This window comes from Diprion similis, chromosome 2 (genome assembly GCF_021155765.1).
Source record: "Diprion similis isolate iyDipSimi1 chromosome 2, iyDipSimi1.1, whole genome shotgun sequence".
NCBI classification, from domain to species: Eukaryota; Metazoa; Arthropoda; class Insecta; order Hymenoptera; family Diprionidae; genus Diprion; species Diprion similis.
Window position 1 is genome coordinate 6,185,826 of NC_060106.1, and position 10,958 is coordinate 6,196,783.

A 10,958-nucleotide genomic window follows, 5' to 3' on the forward strand; every position below is an offset into this window, starting at 1 on the left:
TGCTCACGCTAAGTTTGCTCGAAACTGTTTAATGTTTTCCGCTTCGCAGGCCTGTTGCGCAACGTATTGTGTCGTGCAGTTTTTTTTTCCAATTTATTTTTTCTTTTTTCTTTTTTGCTCTTCTCTTGTTCTCAACTCTCGAACTTTTTTTTATCTTCGTTAAGTGTCCCCCGGGTGACTTAGAGACGCGTCTCTACGTCAATATTTTAAAGTATGCAACGGTAAATACGCTTAAATGGTTGAAATCAAGTGTCAAGTCCTTTTAATTGCTTTTGATCGGACGGCGATTTAACGGAGACCGTTTCGTTCAATAATATCTCTTGATGAATCGAAACGCGAGAGTTGAGAATCAATTTGCAATTTACGGTAGAAATTAATCTCGAATGAAAATTCATCTCGATTTTTGTGCAGGTACGTAGTCTGAAGAATATTCAAATAACCTTCGAGAGAAGGTCGCGTACCAAATACCAAATGCACTGACCACGCAATTTCAAGTAATAAATACACAACTGTGATGAATGACAATATTGATTTTTGTGTATTTTCCGAATTATACAAAAAAGTTAATATATTCTCTTTGAACCTTTTACGGTATATGCAAGATGCCTGAGACTAGCTGGATTAAAAAATGATTTATAATGCAATCGTGTCTAAGCTGACTTAATTTATATCGATATACGCATCTGCAAATGTTCGTCCGAAGATCGGATTATTGATATTACACCGAAACTTTCGCAATCTCTCAAAGCCATCTCAAACGACTATAAATATATGTGAAACTCGAATCGTAATTTATTTCGCAAATGGGGTCATACGCGAAAGATACATTGAATCTTATACATACGTTCACGTTCACGTGTGTTAAGTTAAGATATATAAATCAAGTTTTACGCGGAGTCGCTTTATATGCACCTGTATTTCAGCTCTTTCACCGCCTTAATTTCAATCTTGTTCGATTATAATCGAACCTTCGCTCAAGTCAAGATGAGCATATACGTGTGTCGTTGTTTTTTTTCTCTCTCTCTCTCTCTGTCTCTCTTCTAACATTAACGTACTCAAAACTCACCTATACGCGTATGTTACACGTATACATTGTACGTGTATAAATTTAGAAATGAGTCATATATTATATTGAGTATTGCGCACTTTCACAGCTCTGTACTTATGCCTACATCACTTTGGATCGTCACTGGGTGAAATTTTTTTTTTTTTTTTTTTTTTCTCTTTTCCTTCTCTCAAAGACGCCGAGAACTGACAATCTGCTTCACGCTTACGTATCTACAGATATTTGTTACGTACGTGTACAGTATAGGATCATCGAATTAAATTCAATCGTCGCGCCAAAACAAGATTGAACGCTCGATGAAATAAATTAATTCAGATCTCGTCGTCGTAATATCGTTTACCGACAAATCTTGGGGCCAAAATCTCGTCACCGATTTTTTAGATATCAATTTTGAATAGAAACGTTACGGTTAGTCAGGTTACATAAATTTCATACATCAACTTGCTAAAAGTTATCTTCCATATTTCTAAAAACCAAGGTGAAAAACCAATTATTGGATTCGGTAAAGTTCTTCAAATATATACGCATTCGGCGGTGCTATTTTACAATTAGTTATATGCATTCTCGTTATTGGTATCGTCGTTTTCACTGTGGAGGAAAACATACGTACTTATGGAAACTACGCACGAGTGGTAACGCAACACATTCGGACACTCGGACCTTGGGAACCAGAGTTTATACATATACGGACATAGGCTGGACCACGTGACGTCATACATGCCAGTCGAGATCTACCTTGAGTCGTTCAAGCTGAATTATTCTAGAACTAATGCACTCAACTGGATGTCAATAGGACACAATCTTCGTTACACGTACCTTAATTTCTGTGACAATTATGTGCTGTTTTCCTTAAAGCGTTAATCACTAAATTACCTATAATGACGAGTATATTATGAAGGTACATAATAGGTTGGTAGGTACAGACGTTCGGACAGGCTAATTAGGGTATGCGGAGGCGTCCTACATTCCTTTAATAGACGCTGCAGTAGGTAGTCATGACTTATCGCGGTTAACAGATTAAGTTTATCTATGACGCGTCTTATTCATCCAGCACTTTAATGATTGCAGTACTTGTTGTTTCCGTCTGGCATCTCGCTGCGATATTCCCGCTTGGGAAGTATTTTTTTTTTTTTTTTTTTTTTTTTTTATCTTATTTCTTCGTGCCTTATGGCCGTATGTCACTGCTCGACAAGGATGAAAAGGACTGATTTGTCTCTCGTACAATTTTCGATGGTCATTGATTTGAATCCAACAAGAAGTGTCCTTTTGACTAATTTCGGAATAGTGATACAGAAATCAAAGTAAGTAGAGATTCGGATTTGTCGTGAAAATATCTAAAATATTGAAAGTAAAAAATTAACTTACTGCAGGTGTTTATTATAAATATTCTGCAGACGTGATTCCCCGCAATTAGAAGAATACTCATTTTTCAGGTTTTGTCTCTCTCATGCACATGGAATCTTATCAAAAACCAGTCGCGCCGGAGAGAATTTCATCGACAGAAATGTATTCGTGTTCGAAAAAACCTGTGTGAAATCGTTGATCCGCTTTGCCATGTCGAAGAACAATTGATTGTTTTTTTTTTTTTCTTCGATCACTGTTGTCGGATGTATATTGGGTATTCAGCGTTAAATTTTCCACTTGTCTTAAAACGTTCTCAAATCATTTATCCGCATGTCGGTATTAAGACTCTCGGTATTAAGTCACGGTTTAAAATACATCTCCATATTCTGTCATTGACCAGAATAGGCAATGACCTAACTCGAAACGGTGATAAGACGTTTAATTATTTTCTTTGTAACCGACTACGCCGTCACGTGTGTAAGTATACATGTTATAAATGACGAAAAACGAATGGAAAACGAATAATATGCTTTTACATCTCAGCGAATAATAGTCTGCGTGGTTTTACCTTTGTCCTAGGCGAGTTTCAAAATGGTCCTGTATATGTGGCGATATGTTCATGTGTCAGACACCGTGGTTATCGTAGCATAATTTTATACATAATACTGCATTATGATTATTCAATGATCGTCAAATTATACGCGAATTCACAAATATTTTCGACACGCTAGATGCAACTGTAATTATTATTATCAATTAAATACTGCGTGAAACTCGGTAGTTTCGACGAAACGTCTTACATTATTGTACGAGGAATATGCTTTTTAATTCTGACAAACACGAATAACTAATCTACCGTCGACTCTTGTTTACGGAAGTTGAAAGAGAGATCTCTTCATCACCGGGCGTAGGTAGAATTTTCTCGAGATCCAGAAAGAGATGTATCTTACTAAACGCGTGACAAATGCGCCGCGTGACTCCGTTTTTATTCGCGAATATATCTAATTTGCCGAATGACTCATCATCAGGAAATCACACAAACCGTAGGTGTACGATGAACAGTCTATCACGTTAAACTTGAATTAGCAATCTCGTCTTGACCTCTTGGACAAAGGCATGTAATATCTCACGCCTGATCTTGCGTGTCGGATCGTTATGTAATGGGCAGCAAGAAATTTTAGACGCAAAATTAAAACCCATCACTCATAGGGTTCGAATCAACGTTGACGGAGTAATTGTACACAACAACTTGTAAGTATACAAGACGTACATCAAAGTCTCTTGTAATCCTTCGGCAATAAACTGCCGCGGTAAAAATCTTTTTACAGAATAAACAAACGTGTGAAAAATCTTTTGGCCATTCTCAGAGGATCTCAAAAAGTCAGTTTCAGAATTTTTTTTTTTTTTACAAATGACTGATTCTGCTAATATATGAACTCTCATCTGTCTTTAGCTTCTGTAAAACTTCTCTACATTTTCTCTAATTATTAATTAAAAAATTTTGCCTAGAAAGCGTTTGAAAACTCAACAATAAAGGGAATTCCGAAATTGCACAATGGCTTGTTCGATTAGAAGCCACTGACAAATGGTTCTATATGGAGTTTGCAAACTGATCACAATTAAGTCTTGCATCGCGTGCTACTTGTTCGGAAGAAGGTTAAGGCGATCCAATGTCGATATAGGAAACTCGTTGAATCGGTTAGGAGATTCAAGGAGGCCACCGATCAACTTGCGGTTAAAATAATATATAAAGATTGTTGCTCTGCTATCACGGTGTAATGATTTCGTAGTATACATATTGCGTATTCGTGTCTAGTAATTTCTGGGCATCGTAATTGATACATCTAATTATGCTGTTCTCTTACAAAAGTGAGAAGTTGAATTCTGCGGTAGCAAAAATCTCAGACATCTATCAATCAGTAAATTTTAGATTTCCTATCTTATTGCTATAAATTTTCACACTGTCAAACTATTTCTGAGTAAAAAGTATCTTACGGTTAAATCTAACGAGTTCTCTTTCAATTCTGAAGCAGTATAAAATAAGATTGAAGATTCACAATCAGCAGCAGTGGAATTGCCGGAGTAAGACAGCAGACGTAACCGCAGATTTATTATCAATATCCTGAGAAAAAAAAGTTGCCTCGCGGTACCGCACGTATCTGTATAATCTTGACGTAATGTTACACCAATATTGGCATATCGGCGTACGTGAGGCTGTAAGAATCGCCCACCATCCAATACTCACCAGCTGCATTATGTACATATACACATGTAGTGACGTATTTAATTAGCATAACCTGTTAATGGGTCGCATCCCACGCTTGAACGCAGGCAAATATGGCAATATCTTTAGTCAAAGTTTGTTTCTTTTCATTTTTCCTTTTTCTTTTATTTTTTTTTTTCTTCTCATTTAATTACCTTACGGAGATAAAGTAAGATTTTTATTTAAACAGGCGATACACTTCAATTAATAATACATCAGTCGTCTGGTAACGACTATAATTACAACAGCGGACAATTGTGTTTTAATATTCTACTCATGATATTCGTAGGTATAAACATAATGACGACTGATTGCTCCGTTCTTAATGTGTATTTATAATATCTTTTCCCTATCTCGCTTCTTCTTTTTCTCTCTTTATTATTTCGTTTTTTCCTAATGATCCGTTTTTTCGATTTATTTGTCGCTGAATCATGAATTAATTGAAAATCTTGCCACACGTTTTTATTACAGACCTTGGCGAGTCATTTGGCCGAGAATCTCTACGGCTTTATACCTACTTTCATCTCGTTATAATATTTTCTTTGCGCTTCTTTTGTGCGATATATATTTGAAAAATAAACAATTCATCGGTTGAAGATTGAATGAAAATTGGGTCGACCGTGACAAATGATTGATATACGATCGAACTTGTTTTATGAATGATTGACGTAGCATTCGATTTAATTAATGTTATTCGCTCACGGGCTAGCGCGTCTGAAACGATGTTAAATGGATGAATAATATCGCTCTCTACAGCAGCGATGTGCGATTAACAAGATGCAATTAATTGTCAATTCAGCGGCGTGGAAAACACCTTCTACGATATTGTATAATCACGCGATTCTATGACTAAAATATGAATCTGACGGATTTTCTTCGATTGGGTTCAGCTAAAATCGATTCGTGAATGGACTTACAATAAGAATAGGAAATAGCAGGTATTATATGACTATACGTCTATACATTACTGATTGGATTGCCTGAAACTTGAGAGTGAGAAAGTTCGTGGGTTGCGAATAATTCAAGATTGATAAAACCGGTTATTTTCTCGTCGATTAATTTCGGACCAATTTATCTCAAAACGAGTAATTCTGACCCGCAAGTATAAAGTTCACGTCATACGTCCAATTAACCCTTTCACTCACACATTTTTCAACTCAATATTTTGACCTCAATTTTGTTGTTCCGGGGTCTTTGAGGTCGCTGATCACGAATCTGAAATCGGAATTTGATAATTTGTTAATCCAAGATGGCGGGTCCAATATGGTGGATGCAAAATTGTTACTCGGGGGTTTTAGGGTCGCTGATCACAAATCTGAAGTAAGAATTTGTACATATCATTTTTAAATAAGGTTAAGACATTGAAATTTTTGAGGTGGGATGCTCATCTTCCAATTTCGTTAAGCAACGAGTCTGAACAATTTTTATATCCGTACTGATATTTGTATATATAAGTATACTCTTATTATACGCCTCTTTCTTTCCGGTCTGCAGATCGTACATAAGGAAGTGCAATGAAAGCGATAAAAAGGAATAGCCGATAAAATTTATCGTCCGGGAAACGGACAGCCGGACATATAATAGAACCGGCTATAAGGCCTATGTAAATAGTCCTCAACCTCCTAATTCGTAAATTGGGGCGTTACCGTTTGGTTTTTCCCCCCTCTTTTTCCTCTTTTCTTTTCTACTCTCTGCCGCAGTGCAGATCTTTCGGCTATGAACGCATCGCATTCGTCACAGTGACAAAGATGTATATTCGATCCTCGTGATGTGGGTTGTACTTTGTGAATTATGCCCCTCACCGTAATATGGCAGGTGTAGCCGTTTTATTTTTGGCGCTTAGTTCTAGTCTTCGTGCTTGGCTCCTCCTGGCACAGTGACCTAGGTCGCAAATCGCAATGCTAGAAACTAATGGAAACTGGAAATGTGGATCTCGGTCTATTGTCAGATGATATATAGGTATGCGTTCAAAGGTCAATTATAATACCCTTATATTCTTGCAAAACGCGTAGAGACCTAGATCAGTAATTTTCGCTTGAAGGTATTTTCGGTGAAATATCTACTCGGGCAGTTTTGTCTTCTTTCTTTCTTTTTTATAGGAAATAATATCTTATCCCGACAAACTCCGAAAATCAGTGTGAATTGGGAATAAAATTTCCAGTGTTTCCAACAGCGTCCATTTTGATTTTGCATCCAAGTTCGAAAATAAAATATTTGGATAATCCTAATCTTTGCTGTTTAATGATCGTTTCAGGCACTAAGAAGATGGAGTACAAGACCCGGCAGTGGCACGAGAAATGCTTCTGCTGCGTTGTTTGCAAAGTCCCGATTGGCACGAAAAGCTTCATCCCTCGCGAGCAAGAAATCTTCTGCTCTGGATGTTACGAGGACAAGTTTGCTACGCGATGCGTCAAGTGCAACAAGGTAAGAATTTCTTGATAATATTACGCTACTCGTTTCCTGCGAGAATGCAGTCTATGGATCGTGCGAAAGGTATATAATACTCGATCGGTGGGTATAATTTATTCAGCATTGTTCGTTACAAGTGTGGAAAACTAGGAATAGTTAAAAAAATTTCAGTTGTGGAACATTCTGAAAATGGTATCCTTTGTGGTAACATCAGCAGAGAAATCAATGTGTACTTCGCTATTGTAATTTATTTGGCGTAAAGTAATTGACCTAACAACATTTGACTTTAATTTGGTCCAATGTTCTGGACTTTAGATGACTTTTTTATAGAAAATTTTTTTTTTCGAAATTCCTCAGACCTCGGTCCTCTAAGGGTTAATGTTGCTCGTATTCCAAACCTTTGAGACTATAGTTTCATTTCAAATGAATATTGTTACGTTTGTTACGAATCGTACGAAACCCACAAATTTTCGGTCTGCAAGGCCTGTCCAAGTTTTAGGAAACGTCGGCAATCACAATGATAGAAATCCTGACGATACAAATCTGTTGGAGAATTTTTCTTATGAATGATACAACTTTGGTCACGTCAAATTGTACATCTACCAGGATTACGATATATTGCTTCATCGTTAATAGATATAAATAAATGTAGTATTTTTGTATTTTGATTAGAAACGAGGTTAAAGATGATAACAAACCGCGACTAACCAGCGGGATTTTGGCTAATAAACTAGAATTTGATATGCTGATTTGACATCGGCGTATGATAAAACTGGGCTTGAACGATGCAACGTTTAATGTTCTGCAGATCATCAACACCGGTGGCGTAACCTACAAGAACGAACCCTGGCACAGGGAGTGCTTCACCTGCAGCAACTGCAACACGTCATTGGCCGGTCAACGATTCACATCTCGCGATGAAAAACCATACTGCGCCGACTGCTTCGGAGAGATTTTTGCAAAGAGGTGCACTGCATGCACCAAACCCATAACTGGTAAAAATCCTTTCATTCAATTGTATACAACGTTGAAAATTTCTCGTACAATAAGACTAATAACAACGATAATGAAAATTTCATTCTAATCTCTTTAGAACCATGTGGCTATGGATAAATTTATTAAATAGCAAACCTGTACGTTATGATTAAATGAAGTTTTGGATACTTTGGAACAGTCATATCAGTACACAGTGTACTATATGAGAACTTAACATACTTAAATTTCTCTCCCTGACGACATTGATTAAAGCCAGAGTTCTGGTTCGTTGAATTTTGAATTTATTAACGTGCGTTGAAATTCGTTAACAGGAATTGGTGGCACGCGTTTCATCTCGTTCGAAGATCGGCACTGGCATAACGACTGCTTCATTTGCGCCGGATGCAAGACGTCTCTGGTCGGTCGTGGGTTCATCACTGACGCCGATGATATTATCTGTCCAGAGTGCGCCAAGCAGAAGTTGATGTAAATTTGACGTTTTGAATATGAAGAAAAACAAAGAAAAAAACGTCCACGAAGTCATATATCTTCATAAGCCATACTCTCTCGCTATGATGCAACGCCCGCGTGTCTATTTATAATATTCCTTGAACTTCTTTCGATTAACCGATAATTTTTAATAATCGTAAAAAAAAAGAGAAAAAAAATGATAATCTGCCATGTCTTATATATGCATTGCTATATTTGAGTGGTGTTCGTGTGATCATTTTTTTTCTTTTTTTTTTTATATTTTACAAACAACATTTGATTTTGAACCTGATGATTCTTATCCTCGGAACGAATGATGGGCATAAACGGCGTTACACCTTAGCGACGAAATATATACTTTACATAGTAATGTACTCATACTTCAGCGCGTTAATAGGGAAATTTCTAAGACGGAATGAGAAACGAGATATAAATAAGAGAAAGAAAAAATTTAATGAAATAATAATCATTAAGAGTGGGGTTTAGTAAACTGGTCTAATGGGGATTATCTCGCCAACGCCATCAATCGGCGCAGGTAACTTGAAGGTAATTTTGCTTTACTTAACGGCCGTGTTTTATAGGGCACTGCACTTCCTAGCTTCGTAGTCATAGGGACGGTATAGTCATTATATTTTTTTCAACTCCTTGTTTTAAATTCAACTTCGTACGCACATCGACGATTATTGTGAATCATGATTATAGTTGATCACAGAGGCGTAAAAACGTAGCCGCTTCCTAGACTTTGAGCGTTTAAAAAATTTGTTCGAATTTTTTTGGGCAAATTGTATAAATGTCACAATTGAAGTAAAAAACCCTATACATATATATACATATATTAATAGTATCGACACCGCAGTAAATATATTGGCAGGAAAAAGGAAACAAGAAAAACTAAAGAAAAAAAAAGAAAGAAACCTTAATGCCTTTAAAAATCCGAGAATCAAATCGCCTTACTATTAAATTAAATATATATATATATATATATATATATTTGTATATACATATACATATATAAATATATATGTATAAAAAGATAATAATAATTAAAGGTAAACTACATACAACTACTATATATATTATATTATAATGTTATTAATATTATTTTTGCTTTGTATATGGTAGAAGTTAAAAAAACGGACCCTGTAATTGTTATTACCAAGAAATACGCGAAACCTTGTTGTTATAAAACAGAAAACCAGACGAAAAAAAAAACAAAAAAAATCTATACGTTTAATATAGTAATATTATTTTTATTTAACTAACAGTTACTACGAATATTATATAAACAAGTGTACTAAGTTTTGTCAATCACACTCTACAGGGCATACGCAATACTTACACAAAATAACACACACACATACGCGCACAAATTACACGCGTATTAACACATATACACATACACACATACACATCACACGCACACACACACGCGCGCGCGCGCGCACACACTAACACAAACAGGTACACTTACATACAAAACACGCTATACACACAAATAATTTTTTAGGATACGATACGTAATCAGATCTCTTAATCAAGCCTTTCGAATGTCATTCTTCTATTTCAAGCTGTTGTTATGGGAATATGACGTTTTGCCAGGCTGGTAAGATACCTTTAAAGCGCATATAGTATGCATGCAGTTAAAGCTGCAGGTTATGCACCAGATGCATAGAAAGCTACATACATTATATATTCGGATGCATTCGCAGTTATTAAGAGACACGCGAGCACGCGTATCGGAAATGATAGTGGCCTTATTATTATACACAAGCAGCCAATACACACAAACTAACTTATCGATTTATATAATATTATTAATAATAATAACGATAATATATTACAAACAACAAATATGTGTATATATATACACATTATATATATATATATTAATAATACGAATTTATTCTATTTTGAAGAATAAAAAAAAAAAAAAGAATAAAAATGGACAGTAAGAGAAAAATACGAACAAATAAAGAAATAATTGATCACAGAATATCATGACCAATAAATTACACCAGCTTAATATATATATATATATATATATATATGTATTTTTAATTATATATATATATTCTTAAAATGCAAATACTCCCAAGCTAATATATCTTCTTAATTAATTGCGTACACATACGACATGAAACGTGATTCTGTATTCAACGTATCATATTTACAGTGTAAAATCGATAAATAAATAAATGTCATTATTTACATCGTTCAGCCTTATTATACCTCTGATTTTTAATTTTTGTTTGTTTTCCTCATCTTCTCATCTTTAACATATATAATATACTATGCTTGCTTCTCTGTAATTCGATGTCATTACTTTAGGACTAGGTATAAAAACATGTATGTAATGTATACGACAAAAGTTTCATTATACAGTCGACTCTCTCAATAGAGCTCCTCGAAATA

General features: G+C 35.5%; 1 protein-coding gene across 12 annotated transcripts in view; it reads left to right on the forward strand.

Moving 5' to 3' along the window:
- LOC124414088 (four and a half LIM domains protein 2) overlaps window positions 1-8,704 on the forward strand; it is a 131,564-nt gene extending 122,860 nt beyond the window's left edge. For all 12 annotated transcript variants that reach the window (XM_046895032.1, XM_046895007.1, XM_046895056.1 and 9 more), the window contains 3 exons: window positions 6,928-7,097; window positions 7,891-8,077; window positions 8,390-8,704. In XM_046895032.1, coding sequence (XP_046750988.1) covers window positions 6,928-7,097; window positions 7,891-8,077; window positions 8,390-8,547 — 515 coding nt within the window. In that variant the 3' untranslated portion in view covers window positions 8,548-8,704. The remainder of the gene's footprint in view (window positions 1-6,927; window positions 7,098-7,890; window positions 8,078-8,389) is intronic.
- Window positions 8,705-10,958: the final 2,254 nt, after the last annotated feature.